The following is a 22634-nucleotide window of genomic DNA, read 5'->3' as shown; positions in this document are numbered from 1 at the left end:
TAAGAAGGGTGATTAAGCAACCTGAAGCCTACAAAGTCTCAGTGCGTTCTTCCGCTTTAAAAAAGGGATTCTCCAATTTGGCAACTCCAAACTAGCATGGCTGGCTAGGGAATTCTGGGAGTTGAAGTCCACAAGCCTAAAAGTTGCCAAGTTTGGGGACTCTTGCTTTAAAAGAATGCACTGTACCCTTTGGGACCAAATTCTATGAAAAAAAATAGAGAGAGAATAGGGCCGTGCGGAATATCCCAAATTGCTTCAAAATATGTTGAGGTCTGAATCCAAAACTTAAAGCAAGCATGAAAGCAGCCACATCATTAAATAGGCTATCGTGAAGCGCTCTCTGTAGCAGATGTGCAATTCTGAAAAAAAGAGACAGTTGTATTAATGAGCCACAGAGAGGCCTGTAATTGGGTTCCTACTTACACTGAAGCAACTTTTCAAATCTTGCATAGCTGTAAATCAAAACTGGACCTCAGAACTCCCTCCAATTAAACCCAAAAGCTGTGAAAAACAATGAATTTGGGGGCAGTTTACAGCCCCACAAACACCTAATTAAAAAAAATTAAAACCTAAAAAATTAGGTGATCTACAAAATACAAAACTCAGAAAAACCCAAGAAGACATAAAAGAAAAACACAAAACACAAAGCAGAACATTAAAAATGTGTGTGGGGGTTTGGTTACACTTTCTTAATGTTTTGACTGCTTTGTGTTTTTTTCTGGGTTTTATATTTTGTATTTTAACTTTGTTCTGAGTAAAAGAAAAATATAAGTAAAAAAAAAAAAGGTGATCTTAGGAGAGAGGAATTGGCACTTGTTTTCATTCACTGCCAAATACTGTTAGGTTTTTAAAAATTACCATTATATTCCTATGTACATTTAGCGAGTGTAAGCCCAACAAAACTCAATCAGGACTTACTTCCAAATAGGCACAACTATAAAATTAGGTATTTACGAAAGGTATGTGAATATCAACTTACATTGGTGGGAAATTTTAATTTTCAAGGCTGCTCAAGAATTTTAAGATGATTAAACCAGGAAGGAAAAGTACATAGTTAGCATCTTTCTGAAAAGAAACGAGCACCTAAAATCATCCGGCTCTGTTGGTGATGTTTGACATTTTTATCATATTTGGTTGTATCAGCTCAAAAATCAGAATTTTCCCATTATTATTTTGCAAACTTTTTTCTGGATGCACAAGCAATTTTACAGCAATTTTGTTTCTAGTTCTTCACAATTAGGGGAAGGGGGGGAGGAAGGAGAAGGAAATGTAGTGTTTTCTCCATGGTAACATTCAGAAAAATTAGCTATAGATCAGAATGCAAAATAATTCAGCAAATTAATTGTTGGCCAGGTTTTGCTGATTCCCTCGGACATTTGAAACTCTTATGGGTTTCTTAGGAACATTAATGGCTCGCTATCCACAAATCCACCTGGGTGAAAGATTATTAAAGTGGGAAAATAAATATTCTATCTTCCCATTAAGTGGAGTCAGAATATTCTTCTGGAGAACAGGGGATTTATGTTTTCTACAAGGAGAGTCAAAAGATCTTGCAATGCTGATTTGCCTCCCCCAATGGCTGCTAATGTGGGATTTTTTCCTTGATCACATCTGAACTGGGATTGTTTGTCCTTTGTCCAACATTTTGCCTTCTCTCACTGAACTTGGCTTATTGTCGGGCTTGTCCCGACTTGGTCATTTAGAAAAGAAGAGCCTTTGACTGCCAACAGTAACAAAACCCAAGCTCTTCCTACTGGCCATAACGTGGCTTGCAAAATAAAGTGTGGCCCATGGAATCCTATGTTGTTCCCCAAGGTGAGGTCCGAAGGATGTGTGGATTCAGGCTCTCATAAACTGCAGTTAGCACAGCCGCTGAATTCGCAGGCTGGGAGTTATGGTTGTGTTCAGCAGGTTGGGGAAATCTGAAATCTACTGTCATCCTGTTTTTCCCCTTCCCTTGTAAAGTGCTAGCAATTTGTCCCAGCCAATTTGCTTTCTGGAGCTTAGTTGAAAGTGCTAGAAGCAATGGAGAAAAATGTAAGAATGATTTACATCCTTCTAACTTTGGAAACCACCTTAGTGGATTTTTCACAGAGGGAAGTCTCTCTTCCCATCCCCTTCTGTGCTCTCTGATGAATGGGTCTCTCTAAAAGGGTGTTTGCTTAAATTTATCCCCATAAATGGATGGCTGAAATCTTGAGTGGGAATGACTGCAAAGGGCCCCCCTCCTTGTATGGTTTAGGGGTAAGGGAAGGTCACTCCATTTTTCCAGCATGTTGAAAAAAATTCAGATGTCATTTTCACCACTGGGAAAACTCAGGAGAAAGCTGGTCTTTTCCTCCCCCACCCCTCCCCGACCGTGTGTTTCAAAAGATAAGGATCCCTAATGCCCGTCTGCCCACAAAGAGGCCACCTTAAAACATTGTCAACAACACAACATGGCACGAAAGCAAAGCTCCTGAAGGCTGAGCTGCTCAGAGCAGCCGTGATTTTACCTGCCAGGGACGCTGAGTTGCCTAAGCCAGGTGGCAGAAAGATGGCAGGAAAAAACCTGGGAGATCTCCCCCCCACTGCTCCAAAGGCAGCCCACCACCCCTTCTTTAATCGGACCACTCATTCTCATCCAACTCCGAGTCGTCGTCTGATTCGCTGTATTCCACAGCAATCCTTCGGGAGAGGATGGTGGCCACATCGTTCCCCACCGGCTCTTTCTTGGCTTCCTGTTCCCATTGCTCTTGGACTTTGCGCAGCTGAATTCCTGGGGAGGGGGAAAAGGAAGGTTTTTCTCCAGCTCAGCCTAAGGAAGGAGATGCCTGGCACCAGCTGATCTAAACAAGCCCAAGCTGAAGTCTCAGACTGGCTTTACCCCCTTTGTGTGATGCTTTTGGCAGGGCTCTCCAAGCTTGGCGACCTTTAAGACTTCCGGATTCAGCTCCCAGAATTCCCCAGGAAGCCATGCTGGGGAGCTGAAGTCCACAAGTCTTAAAGTTGCCAAATTTGGAGAGCCTTGGTCTAAAGCAAGAGTTCTCAGCTTGGGCCCTAGGACATTTCAAGCGAGCCTGAGGTTTCAACATGTAACGGGGGCTCAGAGCACATGCCAAGAGGGCCACAGAAAAGCAAAGTGCTTTTAAACTGCAAATACCATGGGGTCCTTGGTGCTCTCTGAGCTTTGTTGCTTTCTTACAGATGTTTCATTACCTGCAGTAGCACAGATGATGTTGCCTAGTTTGGGTAATGAAACATGTGCAAGAAAACAACCAAGCTCGGGAAGCACCACCAAGGATCCAAGCACCATCAAGGACACCTCATTTCAACTCTGAGCTACAAATATTCTCCTTTATTATTGTGGACATCAAAAGAAAAAGCACCAGTTGCATGTCCTTATCAGAGAAGAGATCTGGCCAAGGGGGGCACAGGAGAAAAACAAGGTTGGAATTGGAACAACGGCAAAAAAAAAAATGGTTGAGAAATATTGATCTGGTGCATTTATTGCAAGCTTCAAGCATGCTTTTGAGACCCAACCCTTAAATTTTGTGGACAGGTGGCCTTTCCACCATTTCTTTCATGGTGTTCATGTCAACTCGCAAAGCCTTCCCAACCTGCTCTGGAGTTCCATAGGCAGGGGGATGGGGAATCAAGCCTTGCAGCTGTATTGAGGACTTTGCACCTCCGTCAAATCAAAGCACATTCCAGTTGGCAAATGTCAAGGCCATCTCCACACAGATCCACAGTGGCTGGAGGGAGTGACTTCTATAACCCACAAATTTGCTTCGTTGGGGAATGTGACTGATGACACACCTTGGGGTGAGGGGAGAAATAGGGTCAGAGCCAAGGCACGAATTAAGTGAGGTCAGAGTTGGTTTTACTTGGTATGTGCCAACATGACACTGCTAATAAATAACTGGATTTCTTTTGAACCTCAGCTTGAGAGTCATGATTTAATTAGGGCATTGGTCGGAACCCTGACAGTTCGCTAACTATGGGTGATCACCAGGTCTCTCTCAGCTCGAGTGCTGGCACTGAAAATCGATCCATTTACTAACCCCACCCAAGGACGATGGGACCCTCAATAAGGCAAGGCAAAGAAGGCAATTGTGGGCTCCTAGTTCAGGAAGAGAGAGCATCTGATCTCCATCTGCAGCCAACCTGCCATGGCCAACTCGCTGCAGGAAAACTCACTGCAGGAAAAGAGTTACACTAATATCCAAGAAAAGATGGAATCATTAAAGAAAGGATGCGAAAGGAGGGACAAAAAGAGCCTTGGTAGTACAGTGGTTTAAAGCACCCTGTTATTAACACAGATGCCTGCAATTACTGCAGGTTCGAATCTCCCCAGGCTCAAGGTTGACTCAGCCTTCCATCCTTTCTAAGGTGGGTAAAATGAGGACCCAGATTGTGGGGGCAATAAGCTGACTTTGTATAAAAATATACAAAAGTATGAAGGCTATTGCTTAACACATTGTAAGCCGCCCTGAGTCTCCGGAGAAGGGCGGCATATAAATCAAATTTAAAAAAAAAAATGAAATGTAAATGACAAAAATTAAAATAATGTTTTCATTATTTTAAATATTTAAATTGAATTGTTGAGTTGGCCACGGTGAATTGACCATGGCAAGATGACCATGGTGAGTTGGCTACAGCGAATTGTCCCATTCCGCCCCTTGGTTTGGGGGATGGGACGATGTTCTCCTAATTTTGCTTCCTTTGCCAAATGCTTCCTGGCAGAAAATCAGGCTCACTAAAGTGCAACCGCTCAAACTCTGCAGGTAGGTCCAAATCATGGGCAAAGCAAAAGGCACTGACTTACCCCGGCGGATGGCAGCAAGCAGGTCACTCCTGGCATCGGTCATTGGAATCAGGGGCACCGGCTGCTTCCGGGATTCCACCGTCACAGCAGGCGGGGAGGCTGTGTGTGCAGGGGAGGCCGAGATGGTGGGGGGTCCAGGGGGAGGAGGGGGAGGTGCCACAGGAGGTCCCATGGGCCCAGCCTGGGGGGGAGAGGCAGAATAGAGGCAGGGCACAGCAGGGGGAGGGGTAGGCGCATAGGTGGCATGGCTAACTGAAGGGGCAACATTGGGTGCCATGGCCGAAGGTGCTGAGATGGGGCTGTCGAACGCAGTTTGAGCAGAAGGGATGACTGGGGGTGGGGGCGGAGGAGCAGGTGGCACAAAGTAGTCTGCCATTGGCACTGGTTGAGGACTGCAAAGAGAAGGAAAGGGAAGAAGGTCACCAGAAGGCAGGGCAAGAAACAATGGATGGAAACTAAGCAAGGAGAGAAGCAACCTGGAACTAAGAAGAAACTTCCTTAAAGTGGGAACAGTCAACCAGTGGAACAAAAGTTTCCTTCAGAAGTTGTGGGTGTTTCATCACTGGAGGCTTTCAAAAAGAGACCGGACAGCCACCTGTCTGAAATGGTCTAGGGTCTCCTGCTTGAGCAGGGGGTTGGACTACAAGACCTCCAAGGTCCCTTCCAACTCATTCTGTGTTCTAAATAAGCCATTTTTCAGCTTTAATCCCATCAAAGCAAAGGCATTTCACGGGAGGGAGGGGCTGTCCAATTGTGTGGTCCCCCAACGCATAAAATGAACCAGAAAACTCACTGGGAGAAGCTCCCACAATCTCTCTTTGCCTAACTTCCTTTGTCTTTTTGCTGGACAGGTGGGGGAGGGGGCTCAGAAGAGTCAAGATTGCAGCTGCAAATCAGTGGTTAAAGCCCTACCCCTTCTCAGCCTGCTCTCTTGCTCTTTTTGGCTTCTGCAAGGCAAAGTGCATGACATTACAGGTAGTCCTCGACTTATGATCACAATGGAGCCCAACATGTCTGTTGCTAAGTGAGAGCATTTGTTAAGTGAATTTTGCCCCGTTTTACCATCTTTCTTGCCACAGTTGTTAGGTGAATCACTGCAGTTGTTGACTTAGTAACACGGTTGTTAAGTGAATCTGGCTTCCCCTTGACTTTGCTTCTCAGAAGGTCGCAAAAGGGGATCACATGATCCCAGGACATTGTGACCATCATAAATATGAGTCAGTTGCCAAGTGTCCAAATTTTGATCACGTGATCATGGGGATGCTGCAATGGTCATAAGCATGAAAATTGGTCATAAGTCACTTTTTTCAGTCCCATTAAACTGTCACTAAATGAATGGTTGTAAGTTGAGGCCTACCTGTATATGATCACATGAATTACGCCATTAATGCAATGTTTGCACTATTTGCAAAATGATATCATGATGTCAATTGCCCCTCCTTGGAGAAACCAATGTTTTAGAGGACACCTTGTTAAGGAAAGTTTGCAAAAAAAAACCCAAACCCATTTCAGATTGATAATTATTTTTTACCTGGGAAAGATTTGCATTTATAATTAGCTTTGGGGCTCATCCTTATGCTACTAAATTTCTCATGCCTGTAACCTTTAATTGAGTAAAAACAGGGCACCATAGGGCAAAACCTTTCAACTGAAGAACCTCAAATGGGCTAATTTACAGAATGTGACTCCCATGGAATTGAAATTAGGCAAATTTTATAAAACATTGTATGACCTAAAATGATCCCAAAGCACTTTATGACATAATGCAAAATGTTGTAAAACATTTCCTGGGGTTAACTGCTGTTGTTTGACTGTGCTGTATAGTTCAACATGGGATACTTTGACGGCAGGTTCACCTCTGAATATCTCCCTGAACTTTTCCAGGACAGGTAGTCCTCGACTTACAACAGTTCGCTTAGTGACCATTTGAAGTTACAATGGCAGTAAAAAAGTGACTTATGACTATTTTTCATCATTATGAATGTTGCAGCATCCCCATGGTCATGTGATCAAAATTTGGATGTTTGGCAACCAACTCATATTTCTGACGGTTGCAGTGTCCTGGGGTCATGTGATCCCCTTTTGCACCCTTCTGACAAGCGAAGTTAATGGGGAAGCCAGATTCACTTAACAACCGTCTGACTAACTTAACAACTGCAATGATTCACTTAACAAATGTGGCAAGGAAAATCATAAAATGGGGCAAAACTCACTTAACAAATTTCTCACATAGCAACATAAACTTTGGTCGTAAGGTGAGGACTACCTGTACCTTAGAAGCTATGCCATTGTTGAAGAGATTGAGGAATTGCGTAAGGAAATCTTTACTGATCTTTCAGAAGATCAGAGGTTGTCTAATATAAAATAGACTTTGCTTACTTAATTCCTTTCCGCCTTTCAGTTTTGGATCGCCCATTTCCTTGATGTTAGTTTAGAAAGAAGTTTCTTAAGGGAAGACGGTTCAAGCTTTCTAAATCCATTGAGTGTCCTTTAAAGCTTTTTATTTCCTGCAGCCGATGCACTTTTATTCCGCATAATCAATGAATGCAGATCTGTTCTAATATTTGCTCCTTTTGTCTCAAGGCAAGGAAAATAAAGGTCAGGGCTGTTTCTATGTTCACGTGGTCCAAGGACTATTGCTTATCTTAAAATACCCTGCTGTCTTTGGTTGCTGACAAGATAACAACCTTAGACAATGTTCTAACCAAAAAAGGTGAGTGTTTTTCCTGCAAGAAGCCATTTCCCTGAATATCATTTGTAATTCAAATCTGCGCTTTGCATTATAATATCTCTTACCTACCTTTAAATAAGACGAGGATTGTACTGCTTGGAGGGCTTCCAAGACAAAATTGGACCATCATTTGTCCAGGATGGTATAAAATCTCCTGTCTTGACCAGGAGGTTGGACTAGAAGACCTCCAAGGTCCCTTCCAGCCCTAGGATTTTATGAAATGTTTTCTGAAATCCATCATGCATTTTTGTCTTACAGCAGAGGTCCCCAATCCTTGGGCCAAAGCACATTACTGGGCCATGGCCTATTCAGAATTGGGCCGCGTGAGTGGCTAGCAGGAACGCATGTGCACGTCCATGCAGCTCAACTTATGTGAGTGGCGGGCCAGCGCGGACGCATGCAAATACCCACCGGCCCACTGCTTGTGCAAATTGAACTGTGCACACGCAGTCATTCACGTGGCCCAATTCCAAATAGGCCATGACACGGAGGTGGGCCACGGCCAGGGGATTGGGGAACCACTGGTCTACAGCATCAACTGAAGCTGCTGTCCATGGTCCTGAAGTCCTATTCACTGATATCCTGCCCCCCCAAGATATTTAGCATGGAATTTCTGTTTTATTTAGAACATAAAATAAAATAGTTGGAAGGTACCTCAGAGGTCTTCTAGTCCAACCCCCTGCTTGAGCAGGAGATCTTATACCATTTCAGACAAATGATTGTCCAGTCTCTTTTTGAAAGCCTCCAGTAATGGTGCACTCACAACTTCTGAAGGCAAACTATTCCATTGGTTGATTGCTCTCACCATAAGGAAATTTCTCTTTAGTTCTAGGTTGCTTCTCAAATAAACATAAATTTATTCATATTTGACCATGGTCAATGCTATGCATGTCATTAATGTAGCATCGACATGGAAATACAAATGGGTAGGAGGCATTGGACTTTTCCATTTTTATGCATGTTCACCTTCAAGTCCTGCTGACTACATAGTGTACAGGGCCGGGGAAATAGCCTCAAGGGCAAAAGGAAGGGTGTCTACCAAGGCACTGCTTAGGTAAAGGGACCTGAGCCTGGTCCAAGAAGGCAACTTGAGAAAACTGTCAACTCGCGAAGCATTCCTGACCTGCTCTTGAGTTGCCAAAGGCAGGGGTATAGGGAGTCAAACCTCGCAGCTGAATGAAGGAACTTGCATTTCAGTCAAAACAAAGCACATTCCAGCCCGCAATGTCAAGGTCATCTACAGGGTGACCCACAGTGATTGGAGGGAGTGACTTCTATAGCCCTTGAAATTGCTTTGTTGGGGAATGTGACTGACGCACCTTGGGGGGAGGGGGAAACAGGGTCAGAGCCAAGGCACAAATTAAGTGAGGGTCAGAGTTGGTTTGTGCCGACATGAAGGTCCTAATAAATAACTGGATTTCTTTTGAAGTTTGGCTTGAGGCTCATGATTAATTAGGGCATCGGTCGGAACCCTGACAAAAACATTTCAGACAAACTCCTCCCTCATTTGCACAAAGATAGAGGGAGGTGGAAGCACATTCAGATTTTCAAGATTTGGTTACTATAGCTTTACAGTAAAAGTAACTTAGATGGATTTGTTTTATTAGTCTGGTCTACCTTGTAGATTTTGTGCAGTTTTCTCATCAAGGCCTATGAAAGTGTTTTCTCTTCTTCCTAGGGTTGAAAGTGACTGGCCCAAGATCATTTTACCCATCTGCACAGAACTAGAACTCAGGCTCTCCCAGTATCTAACCTGGTGCTATAACTGCTACACCAAACTACCGTGTTTCCCTGAAAATAAGACCCAACCAGAAAATGAGCCCTAGCATGATTTTTTCTCAGGATGCTTGTAATTATAAGTCCTACCTCCAAAATAAGCCCCAGTTAAGATCATCAGCCAGACAGGTGCATTTAGTACCATATTTCCCCCAAAATAAGACCTAGCCAGCAAATAAGCCCTAATGCATCTTTTGGAGCAAAAATTAATATAAGACCTGGTCTTATTTTTGGGGGGAAGTGGGCAGTCCTCTTCCTTAGCATTAGGTGGACATGGTGGTGGTCCTACCACTATACAAGTTCATGTGGAAAACCTCCTATAAGATGGAGAGATGATGTACATAAAGACTTCAGTGCCAAGTGGAGTATTACAGTGAAAGGCTGAGGGATATATAAACATCTGTTGAAGTGGACATCAACACAATCCAAATGGTTAAGGGGTGAAAGTGAAGCGAAAGTTCAGCTCTTGACAGCCTATTCCTTTCCTAGAGTCTTTGTTGTCTTCTTTTTTTCCTCCTAGAATTGACTTGGTCTTAAAGCACAACTGCCAACACTAGCTTGTTATGTGAGGTTCAATTACATTACTGATGCTTTTAAATTATTCTGTCCTTAATGGGGAGATTCCCCCTTAGGTCCTACATCCTTGTAACTGTGTCTTGTTTAGCAAGGAAAGGAACCTTCCATGCATTCTCTTATGTTCTCCTTCCCTTTTTCGCCTGTGGACCTAGTGAAAAGAACAGTTTTAATCGGGAAGAAACCAATAATTGAAATTCTGCTGGGTAAAAGAAATTGAATAATTAAGGGGTAATTAGAGGGTCCATTTATCAATACTGACATGACTATACTGAAAGTGAATCAATTAGAAGTGGAAGGACCAGAGAGAAGGCTGCCAGCTGTAGAATAATATAACATTCAATTATTTCCAAAATGAGAGACACTTTTTAATTCCATCAAAAGGAATGCAGAAATGCGATGCCTCACCAGCACTTACTAGACAGTATAATATAGAAGCAAGCTCCATGAGAAATTTGGAGATTGGCTTTATTAAAATGTGAGTCATTTCCTCAGCCAACCTAAGGAAATAATTCACATTTTAATAAAAGCTATTGTGTTCAAATGTCCTGAATCAATCTGCCAATGATAAACAATTTACCAAATTTTGCGAGCAGTTCATTTAAAAACAACAACCCTTAAGTTGTAAAAATATACATATTGGAGAAAATGGCCATAAAAACATATAAAATTAAAGAAACGTTAGTAGAAAATCAAACTGTGTTACGGAAAGACTTTCCAAAAATGCCTGTTCCAAGAAAATTGATAACATGCGTCATGTTCAAACAAAAGAGTATAAAAATCCCTAACCAGTTTCGTGCCAGGGATAAATTGATGTGGAAACTGAAGGGAACAAATTTATAAGAACAATGAGAAATAATGAAATGCCATCATTTTGCTTTGCCTTGGAACACGGAAAGGCTCCCCATAGCAACCGCTTCTCAGCTGAGAAATCCCGGCCTTTGCAGCGGGGGAAACGTACATTCTTGTAAATTCACTCTGAGCCAAAATGTGCTGCACTTCCTAAGATGAGGCAGTCATCATGGAAGAGACGTAGATCCCTGTCTGAAGGCAGAGGAAGCCAGGAGAGAAAATCGCTCCCATGCAGAAACACCTTGTGTTAATTGCAAGTAGTCCTCGACTTACAACAGTTCACTTAGTGACGATTCAAAGTTACAACGGCAGCGAAAAAAGTGACATGACCATTTTTCACACTTACGACCATTGCAGCATCCCCATGGTCACGAGATCAAAATCCAGATGCTTGGCAACTGGTTCATATTTATGACGGTCGCAGTGTCCTGGGGTCATGTTGCCATCTTCTGACAAGCAAAGTCAATGGGGAATCCATATTCATTTAACAACCGTGTTACTGACTTTTTTTTTTTTGCTTTAATTTATATGCCGCCCTTCTCCGGAGACTCAGGGCGGCTTACAAGGCGTTAAGCAATAGCCTTCATACTTTTGTATATTTATACAAAGTCAGCTTATTGCCCCCACAATCTGGGTCTTAACAACTTAAGACTGCAGACTTAACAACTGCAGTGATACAATTAACAACTGTGGCAAGAAAGGTCATAAAATGGGGCAAAATTCACTTAACAATTGTCTCAGCAACAGAAACTTTGACTTCAATGATGGTTGTAAGTCAAGGACTACCTGTAATCCTGTACCCTTTTTGAGCATGTCTTAACTTAAAAAGCTAGGAAAAACGGACTGCTGCTTATTAAAGTTAGATGAAAAAAGGGCAGGTTTAAGGTTAAAAATTATCAACCATTGCTTATGACATAAGATCAGCAACAATTGCTCTAAAAATCTCAGTGTTTTCTGAGCAAAGGGGAATGTCAATTCCTTTAACAGGTTGTTCATAGATGATACAGGTAGTTCTCGATTTACAACAGTTCATTTAGTGACATTTCGAAGTTTCAATGGGACTCCAGAAACCAAAAATAAGGCTATGTTAGCATAGACTTACAACCACGTGTTTAGTGACCACTCAAAGTTACAATGGCACTGAAAAAGTGACTTATGACCATTTTTCACACTTATGACCATTGTTGCATCCCCATGGTCATGTGATCAGAATTTGGATGCTTGCAACTGACTCGTATTTATGACGGTTGTAGCATCCCAGGATCATGTGGCTCCCTTTTGAGACCTTCTGACGAACAAAGTCAATGGGGAAACCAGATTCACTTAATAACTGTGGTACTGACTGAACAAGTGCAGTGACTCACTTAACAACTGTAGCAAGAAAATGCCTAAAATGGGGGGAAATTAACTTAACAGATGTTTCACTTAGCAACATAAATTTTGGGCTCAGTTGTAGTCGTAAGTTGACGACTACCTATATGTTCATGAAAGGGACCGAGCCCTGTTGATGCAAGCAGCTATGTCACTGCCTGGCCTCTGTTTGAGAGCTTTGATTGGGGACGGCTGGAATTTTTCCAGGATTATGCCCAACAGCACTCCTGCCTTGGCCTGAGATAGAAATCTCCCACTACCCCAGTTGGCTGAAATAAAGAACACACACCAGGAGGGACCTTCCTTTGCTGCCATCCAATAGGTATTATTTAATTTCTCAGGATTGTCAAGAGGTGACTCCCATCAAAGGATATCATTCTAGGTCACAGGTGTCCAAACTTGGCAACTTTAAGACTTGTGGACTTAAAGCTATGCTGGCTGGGGAATTCTGGGAGCTGATGTTGCCAACTTCGGAGACCCCTACTCTAGCTGGTATTTTCCAATGGTGATTTCAGGGCACTGAATCTTATTTGGGGGCCGTCCATAAATACATGGCAAAGAAAGGGGTTATAATCTGGTTTCTGAAGTCCACCCCTAGAATAATTTACATCACATTTCTGTAATTCTGGAAAGAGGCATTTTTCTACCCGGGAGCTTCAGAAAACACCCAACTCTTCCTGCTTAAAGGGAAAGTCATGACGAACAGACAAAAGAAAGTAGACCAGAATCCATACCCATAGTCCTTGATTATCTGAGGTCGTGGTCCATTTAACATTGTCTCGGGTGGCTGTGGCACATGGGGTTGCTGTACCCGGTTGAGGCTGTTCTGCCGGCTTCCCACTGCCGAGGGCCTGAAGATCTGATCCTGGACCTGAGTAGCCACCAGCACCACCTCTTTGTTCTCGGTGGCCAGATGTGTGGCTGGAGCCATCATCTGTTGGCCAGGATGGTTAGGACTGGCTGGGTAGGAATGATCAGCTACATCGGATGCATAGGATCTGTTGCAGACAAAAACACCAAGAGGTTGTACACCTGGAGGGCAGGGATGGGGGGACAAGCAGAGGATCCAATTGATGGGAGGGATTTGATGGTATCTATCACCTCTTGGAACCAAGGGTTTGGTGTGCCAAAAGCCGTACTGTTGAAATGTGCAAGCATGGAGGAGGAGGAGGAGGAGGAGGAGGAGGAGGAGGAGGAGGAGGAGGAGGAGGAGGAGGAGGAGGAGGGGAAGGGAAGGAGGAGGAGGAGGAGGAGGAGGAGAAGGAGAAGGAGAAGGAGAAGGAGAAGGAGAAGGAGAAGGAGAAGGAGAAGGAGAAGGAGAAGGAGAAGGAGAAGGAGAAGGAGAAGGAGAAGGAGAAGGAGGAGGGGAAGAAGAAGGAGAAGGAGAAGGAGAAGGAGAAGGAGAAGGAGAAGGAGGAGGAGGAGGAGGAGGAGGTAATGGTGGGGAAGGAGAAGAAGATGAATGTAGAGATGGAGGAGGAGAAGGAAGGTAAAGTTGAAGGAGGAGGAACAGATGAAGGAGAAGGAGGAGGAGAAGAAGAAGGAGAAGGAGATGAAGGTAGAGATGAAGGAGAAGGAGGAGGAGGGGGAAGGAGATGAAGATAGAAATGGAGGAGGAAGAGGAGAGGGAGGAGGAGGAAGAGGAGAAGGTAGAAGAGAAAGAGGAATAAAATGTGGAGGGAGATGAAAATAGAGGGAAAGAGGACAAGGGAAGGAAAGGAAGGGGACGGGACAGATGGGAAGCATGCAGCAAAGGTGGCACAAGTTCAATTCCACATGTTCCAAATGGTGCCATTAACTGCTCAGCTCAGCACCACATCAATCCAGCCAACCCCTCGCCCCAATTCAGCAGTCCCTCAGCAGCAGATATCGGGACTCATTCTTTGAAAGAGAGGCGCAGGTTTCCCTGGCCCCGCCCCTACCCAAAGGGCACGCTCTCTTCCATAAAAGCATCCCCAAGGCCCCTGAACGTCAAACCAAAGGAAAGCCCAAACCACAAAGCCAAGCAAGACCAGGCAGCCAAAGCAACGGAAGGAGGCCAAGCGAGGTGTGTCATTCACAAAACCTGCCTATTATCTGGGGACAGTGATCCTTCCGATGAAGCCATGTGATATGGGGATGGTGAGAACCTGTTATCCGGCCGGAATTCTTTATCGTAAGCCATCATGTTCCACTCCAGCCGCCGGTTGCGTGCCTTCCGCACTTTCTTCACCTCCCGGGTGGAATCCTCAACCAGTCGCTGCTCCTGGAGAGAGTTGGACGGGGAAGAAGAACGAGCCATCAGCATTCCCCACTGAGACGGCTCCAAAGAGCTGGGGCAAAGTCCCCTCCGCCCCAACTACAAAACACATTCTACATCCAGCCTTGGTGAAGGAACCTGGGGAATCCTCTCCGTCCCACCTCAACCCCTGCTGTGATTCCCACAATGGACGAACGGCTGCAAAAGTTGATGGACTTGGCAGAGATGGCTAAATTGACTGCTCTGATTAAAGAAAAGGGGCCACAAGTTTCTTTCCACAAGTTAAAGAAATATGACGGGTCCGCATAGAATTTTGCTTCTACTTGGAAACCTCTTCTGGACTTTGTGCTTGAGGTGGGAAAAATGGAACTTTTTATTTTGGGTTTTGCTGTTTAGATTTGTCATTATAGAAATAACTAGTATACATTATCATGTAAAACTAAAATGTTTTATAGGTTCTATGTTATTATCTTATTCTACTGAACCAAAAGGATTCATAAGTCATTATTTGTCTTTTTTTCTTTTCCCCTTTCCCTTACACCTTTTCCTTTCTTCCTTCTCCTTCCTTATTTTCCAATCATTCTCATTTCTCTTTGTATTTTTATATTTTATATTTTGATAAACTAATAAAAATTTGCGGCACACCCCTGCTGAGTTACCTGTAGTGCTGGACCCTACAACGAGTGGGAATTGGAAAGCAAATTTAAAAGGACACATCTATTTTCTTTGTTTAAAAAAAAGGTGAGATTCATAAAATCATAAAGCTGGAAGGGACCTTAGAGGTCTTCTAGTCCAACCCCCTGCCAAAGTAGGCATTCTTATATCATCCTGGAGAAATGGATCTAATCTCTTTCTGAAAAACTCCAATGATGGAGCACCCACTACTCTGGGAGACAAGCTGTCCCATAGATTAATTGTATTCCCTATCAGGAATTTTCTCCTTAGTTCCACATAAACATCTTCCTATCTTCTGTTATTTCTGGATGGAGATCTATGGAGATTCTCAGTCATCCAGGTCATGGTTGTCCCAAAGGGCAGCCTTTGGAGAACTGGACATTTTGTTTTTTCTTTGAAGACATTTCATTTCTCATCCAAGAAGCTTCTTCAGCTCTGACTGGCTGGTGGGGAATGGAAGGATTTATACACCTTGGAGACAGCTGGTTATTTGCATCCTTTTAGAGAGTTGTTGAGGCCACCTGGAGGTTAATCTGTGTCTTCAGGATCACCTGAGTGGTGCAAATGGGTGGGGAGCCTTCTTGCAACTGTTGAAAGGACGGTGTTGTAGACTGGAGATAGATGATGTTGTAGCCTCCCCCCTCTGTTGAGAGAGGGCCGTTCAATTTTGACATAGACGGCCTCTTTGACCCCTCTTTCAAACCAGCAGTCCTCTCTGTCCAAAATGTGGACTTTGCTGTCTTCAGAAGAGTGTCTTTTAAATGCAGATGGTCTGCTGAATCTAGTCATCATCTATCAGTTCTAAAGAAGCTTCTTGGATGAGAAGTGAAATGTCTTCAAGGAAAAACAAAGAAAGTCCAGTTGTCTCTTGAAAAAAGGCACTTTTCTAGATGGAGGTTTAGCTGCATCTACCTGTACAGCTAATCCTCAATTTACAACCGTTCGTTTAAAGACCATTCAAAGTTAACAACAGCACTGAAAAAAAGTGACACACATGACTGTTGCAGCATTCTCACAGTTGCGTGATCAAAATCTGGAGATTTGGCAACCAGCACATATTTACAACAATTGTGGCATCCTGGGATCATGTGATCACCATCTACAATCTTCCCGACTGGCCTCCGACTGGGAAAATCAATGGGGGGAGCTGGATTCGCTTAACAACTATGTGACTCACTTAACAACTGCAGTGATTCAAAAATCGTGGCAGAGAAGGTCATAAAATCAATCTGCAGAATCATCCAGGTCACAGCTTTTTAAAAGATGCTTTTTCAAAAGGCAACTGGACTGTTTTTTCCTTGAGGAAGAAGAAGACATTTCGCTTCTTATCCCAGAGGCTTCATCGGTTCTGGCAGGATGAGGGAGGGGCTATGAAGGGATTAGTTCATTAGGGTTGTAAAATCAGGAGCAACTCACTTAACCACCTGAATCCAATTGCGGATGTAAGTCAAGGGCCACCTGGACTACCTGCCAGGAATTCCAGGTTCTGCAGCTGTTTTTACCTTCTGCCTGCGTTTCTCTTTCCTCTTGTCTTCTGTGGCTTGCAACATCTTCTCTTTCCACAAGTTAAAGAAATATGACGGGTCCGTATAGAATTTTAAGCCATCTTTCTTATCGTCTCTGAAATAGCAAGCAGGAGGAAAGGGGGGCAAGGAAGAGAGCAAGGAAAGAAGAAAAGGAGAGATGCTTATTATGGACAGAGATGCAGCATCACCTACTACTGGTTTGATCCTTGCCCAGAGAAGCTCAGTCAAGTGAAGGGGACAGGGAACCTTAGGTAGTGGTTTTAATTTCAGAACAACAGAAGAATTCTGGGAGCTGAAGTCCACACGTCTTAAAGTGTCCCAAATTGGGGAGCCCTGCTCTGCCTTGTAAGGGCTGCAAAGCCACCAGCAGTGTCCCTCCCCCACTCTACCTGTACGGAGTGAGGATATTCAAGGGCGGAGGCTTATCACAACGCTGGTACATCTCCATCACAGGGTTAGGGATCGAATTGCGCGACACCACCTGCTGGTTCTGGATGGTAGAGCTCTTGAAAGCTTTCCGCATGTTGATATCCTGCAGGGAGACTGGAAGACACAAACCAGGCGCTCTTTAGGATATGCTCATGATCCTATCTCATACACAAAACACACAGGCACACACACACATGGCCCCCTGCAAAACCCGCTGGATATCCTAAAGGTGCTTTTTCAAGAGGCAATGGGACTTCCTTTGTTTTTCCTTGAAGACATTTCGCTTTTCATCCAAGAAGCTTCTTCAGTTCTGACTGAATGGTGGAGGAAGGAAGGATTGATATTCCTTGCAGTCCTCTGGTCATTAGCACTCTTTCTGAGAGTTGTTGAGGCCACTTCCACAGCCAATTGCCCTATTCAGGTGATTCTGAGGGCAAGATAAACCTCCAAGTGGCCTCAATGACTTTCAGAGAGAGTGCTAACGACCAGAGGACTGCACGGAATATCAATCCTTCCATTCTCCACCATTCAGTCAGAACTGAAGAAGCTTCTTGGATGAAAAGTGAAATGTCTTCAAAGAAAAAACAAGAAGGTCCAGTTGCCTCTTGAAAAAACACCTTTACCTGGATGACTGAGAATCTCCATAAACAACCTGCTGGTAGTTGATGCCAGACAGTTACCAACAATGTGATTTTAAATGTGATTTTATTAATAACTGATTTTTAGCCAGCAGACGATAGGAAGCAGAAAGACTGTCATAAATAAAAATCTATTATTATATTCCGTGCTATACAGAAAGTTAGTGGAAAAAAGTCTACAGTATTAAGACTAAATAGTTGAAGTGAGGAGAGAGGGGTCTTCTCGGATCTACTATCAAGGCTGGGTGGATTTTGCACACAATCTCAGACAATGTGGCCATGCTGTGGCTTACAAAGTCATCTTTGCCAGAAGATAATAAGGAGGCATTGAAGGGGATATGGGGGGGGGGAAGTGATATTTCTCAAAGAATCGATGAAATATGACTCACACACAGAGAGAAAGAGAACAATAAAAATCTATTCAATCTGACCATCATCTCAAAGGTGCTTTTTCAAAAAGCAACTGGACTTTGTTTTCCCTTGAAGATGTTTCGCTTCTCAATTCTGACCAAATGTGGAGAATGGAAGGATTTATATTCCTTGGAGGCATCAGGTCGTTCCATCTTCCACCACTCAGTCAGAACAGAAGGAGCTTCTTGGATGAGAAACTAAATGTGTTAAAGGAAAAACCAAGTCCAGTTGCTTTTTGAAAAAGCACCTTTGGAGCAACCAAGACCTGGATGACTTGAGAATCTTCCTAAATCTGACCATCAGTACCTTCTTCCACCGTGGAGTCCAGCTGAGTGACCTTGATCACCAAAAGATCCACCCGTTCCTGCAAGGAGTTCATCCGCAAATAAAAGCTATTGGCTTCGTTGAAGAGTTCTCCAAAAATATCTTCAGCATGTCTGCCTGAGAGGAAGAGTTAAAAGAGAGAAGCCCATTTGAGGTCTGCAGAGAGAGAGATGGCCTTCAAAGAAGGTTTTGGGAAACTGGAAGGAGAAGCCATCATAAACAACCGCCGGATGAGATGTTCTAGATTAGTGTTTCTCAACCTGGATGAGTTTAAGATGTGTGGACTTCAACTCCCAGAATTTCTCAGCCAGCAAAGCCGGCTCAGCCAGCTTTGCTGGCTGAGAAATTCTGGGAGTTGAAGTCCACACATCTTAAACTCATCCAGGTCGAGAAACCCTGTTCCAGATGGTATCCATAACTAGCACTGTTCTTAGTTTGGACTAATGCTCTCTCTAGTCTGCCAATCAGATACAGGCAGTCTTTGGCTTATGACCACAATTGAGCCCAAAATTTCTATTGCTAAGCGAGACAGTTGTTAAGTGAGTTTTGCCCCATTTTACAACCTTTCTTCCTACAGTTGTTGCATAGCTGTAGTTGTTGTTAGTAACATGGTTGTTAAATGAATCTGGTTTCCCCATTGACTTTACTTGTCAGAAGGTCGCAAAAGGGGATCCCAACATCACTTCCGTGGTCATGTGGCCAGCATGACTACATGTCGATGTGCATGGAACGCTGTTACCTTCCCACCACAGTGGTACCTATTTATCTACTTGCATTTGCATGTTCGTTAACTGCTAGGTGGGCAGGAGCAGAGGCAAGTAACGGGAGCTCACCCTGTCACATGGTGCTCGGGGCTCAAACTGCGAACCTTCTGGTCGACAAGCCCTGCATCTTAACCGCTAGCCCACCATGCCCCCATTAGGTGGGGTAAGATCCCAGGTAACATCCCTAGCATTAACCTATTCTCTCTAGAGACGATTCACTTCTGGATATCAATGTTTCAGAGGCACACAGAACCCCCTTTTTACACTCTGTTGTGGAAAAAGCCACAGGAACGCCATCTTCAATACCAGCTGACCTTCAAATGCTACTGTTGGCTTTGCAGATAATTAATCAATACAGGCAGGCAAGATCAATTCAGCAGAGGAAAAGGCTCCATCCCTAATCAATGTGAGCAACTCCAGTTTGGTCCTGGTTTCTGAACTCTTGGATGGACCTAGTGGGACAATTTCCAGTCCTTGGGACAGCGTGAAACCGTAATATGATAACTTGTTTTGTTGGTCACTTTGCCCAAGGAAGGCGATTAAAATAATGCCTTGTTTTATCCTGGCTGTACACCGCCCTGAGTCCCGCAGGAGAAGGGTGGTATAGAAATAAAATAAAATAAAATAAATAAAATAAAATGCACAGCACTGAAGAAAGGTGCAAACCTGGGTTTGTTTTTTTTTTAATCAAATCAGATGTAAAATAATTGTGACTTCTTACATCTCAAATCCTGCACACAGACACCCATCCCCCAATGTTGGGCAAAAGGCAAATGATGCTGTTTGTACTTTGCAAATAATATTAAGCAGCCGGGTTTTCACAGTCCATCTTAAAATGGGTTCAGGCTACTGAGAATTTTTAATTATTATTTTGGAAAGAGTTATTTTGGAAAGCGTCCAAAATCTAGTTCCTTCTTTTTCCAGTTCTTCTGATAAAAATGTTAAAAACATCAATTTTCTTATCATTTTTTCTTGCAGCATCCAATCAATAGGTAAAGTATATGTAAGGAGAAATAGAAAGTACTTAAAAGTTAATATGGGAATATGGAAAGATGCACTTAAGTTTGGTTCCATTCGGGTACCAAGAGAGATTTTCATGAGTTTGCAGAGAGAATAAAAGACATTTTCACTTTATTCTCAAAGCCATTTCTTGAGGCCTGTCTCAATTCAGGGTCCAGTACAGTTAGTCCTCAACTTATGACTCCAATTGAGTCCAAAATTTCTGTTGTTAAGTGAGACATTTGTTAAGTGAGTTTTTCCCCATTTTACAACCTTTCTTGCCACAGTTGTTAAGTGAATCACTGCAGTTGATGTTAGTAACCCAGTTGTTAAGTGAATCTGGCTTCCTCCATTGACTTTGCTTGTGAGATGGTCACAAAAGGGGATCACATGAGTCCGGGACACAGCAGTGGTCCTAAATGTGAGTCAGTTGCCAAGCATTAAAATTCTGATCACTTGATCATAGGGATGCTGCCAAGGTGTAACTGTGAAAAATGGTTATAAGTATTGTTTGCCCTTGTAACTTTGAACGGTCACTAAATGAAAGGTTGTAAGTCAAGGACTACCTGTACGTTACTTTAGCCTGATTACTGAATTAGCCCATTTCCTGGGTTGATGCAACAGACTGAACCAAATGAGTAGCCTCCAGCCCCCTAATCATCTCAGTTGCTCTTCTCTGCACTCTTTCCAGTCTCAACATCTTTTTAATACTGTGGAGACCAGAACTGGATACAGGATTCCAGGTGTGGCCTTACAAAGGCTTTGTAAAGCGGTATTAGAACTCCACGTGTTCTTGATTCTACCCCTCTATTAATGCAGCCTAAAATTACATTTCAACTTTGTTGAAAGCCATCCAGAGTTGCCTCTCGGCAGGATGGGTGGCATATAAATTAAAAAAAATTAAATTAAATATTTAAATTAAATTAAATTAAGATTCGTGGAACTGAAAGGGATTGGGAGACTCTCAAACCCAACTCCCTCTGAGCTGCACCCTATTTCGTTAGCCTGCTTCGACTAACAGGCACGAAGGAGGTTGTGCGAAACCTGCCCACTTACTGAGGCTTCCCAACTGTTTAATGATGGCAGCCAAAGTGCTGTTGGTCACACACTCCAACTCGCTGGTCACCCCATCAGGAAGGGCCCCCCGGCAAAGATGGCGGGGCTCGATATTACGCTTCACCAGTGGCATCTTGGCGAGGAGTCAGTGGACCAAGCCTGCAATAAAGAGAAGAGAGAAGGTTTCATTTTCTTTTGAAATGTTATGCCTTCATTAAGAACTGAACTTTGCAGAAGCTTAATAAGTGGGGTCCTTGGTGCTCTCTTGAGCTTGGTTGTTTTCTTCCAGACGTTTCATGACCCAACTAGGCCACATCATCAGTGCTAAAAGGGAGTGGGGTTTGCAAAGTGGAGGAGAGGAAGGGGAGAAGAAGATAAAAACTGTGGAGCCCTTGGTGCTCTCTGAGCTTGGGTGTTTTCTTGCTGATGTTTTATTACCCAACTAGGCAACATCATCAATTTAATAAGTAAGGGGGGGAAAGAAAGTACCCAAAGTTAACATGGGAATATGGAGAGATGCATTCACATTTGTTTACATTTGGGTACCAAGAAGGATTTTCATGAGTTTGCAGAGGGAATAAACCACGGGTGAAATCTAAAATTTGTTACTACCGGTTCTGTGGGCATGGCTTGGGGTGTGTGTGTGTGTAATGTAACTGGGTGGGCGTGGCCAAGTTTTTTTGTTTTTTTTTTACTTTTAAAAGCATTTTTTCTACAACCTTAAGAGGTTGCAGGAAAAAATGCTTTTAGGAGCCTCTGACGATCAGGCAACTCAGCTGGGATCGCCAGAGGCTTTTAAAGGCATTTTTTTTTCCTACAACCTCTTTGGCCGAAGAGGTTGTAGAAAAAATGCTTTTAAAAGTAAAAAAATACAGCCTCTGATGATCGCACGGCTCAGCTGGGCATGGGGGGGGGGAGCGCAGGGATTTTTGCTACCGGTTCTCCGAACCACCCGGATAGGGCGATCCGGTCCGAACCAGGAGCTTTTCACCCCTGGAATAAACAATATTTTCATTCTATAGGACAGCTCAGAGCCCTTTCTTGAAGACTGTCTCCAATTTGGAATCCAGTACATTTTAGCTTGATTACTGATTACCCTGTTTCCTGGGTTGTTTCAATAGACTGAACCATGAATAAGCCAAATGAGTTGAGTACATGCAAATTAAACTCTCACATACCTTACACACCATGTTCAAAACAAGACAAAGTCTGAATGGTGGCTATTGCATCTACCAGCTTTGAAACTAGTGCTCACGAAACTTTGCCAGGTAGATTATGTTGGGAGATGGAGACTGACCCCAAAATCAAGGAATGGATTTGGTAGCTGAGAAGGGAACTAAATCAGAACTCTTTATCTAACCCAGGATTTCTCAACCTTAGAACTTTAAGATGTGAGGATTTCAACTCCCAGAATTCCCCAGCCTGTAGGGGAATTCTGTATTTGAAATCCTCACATCTTAAAA

The 22634-nt window shown here is 43.5% G+C and overlaps 1 protein-coding gene across 1 annotated transcript; it reads right to left on the bottom strand.

Moving 5' to 3' along the window:
• Nucleotides 1–2600: 2600 nt before the first annotated feature.
• Nucleotides 2601–21304, bottom strand: LOC139322717 (actin-binding protein WASF3-like). Its single transcript, XM_070951918.1, has 9 exons — nt 21168–21304; nt 18335–18465; nt 16940–17093; nt 16527–16644; nt 14180–14355; nt 12884–13108; nt 12498–12548; nt 4808–5199; nt 2601–2758 (listed from the first exon to the last, which is right to left on the bottom strand). Exons 1-9 carry the CDS (start codon nt 21302–21304, stop codon nt 2601–2603), a joined length of 1542 nt encoding a protein of 513 aa, XP_070808019.1.
• Between the last annotated feature and the right edge of the window lie 1330 nt (nt 21305–22634).

Source organism: Pituophis catenifer, unplaced genomic scaffold, assembly GCF_029215685.1.
Source record: "Pituophis catenifer annectens isolate HBS135680 unplaced genomic scaffold, rPitCat1.0.hap2 SCAF_11, whole genome shotgun sequence".
NCBI classification, from domain to species: Eukaryota; Metazoa; Chordata; class Lepidosauria; order Squamata; family Colubridae; genus Pituophis; species Pituophis catenifer.
This window is presented reverse-complemented; position numbering and strand designations above follow the sequence as displayed.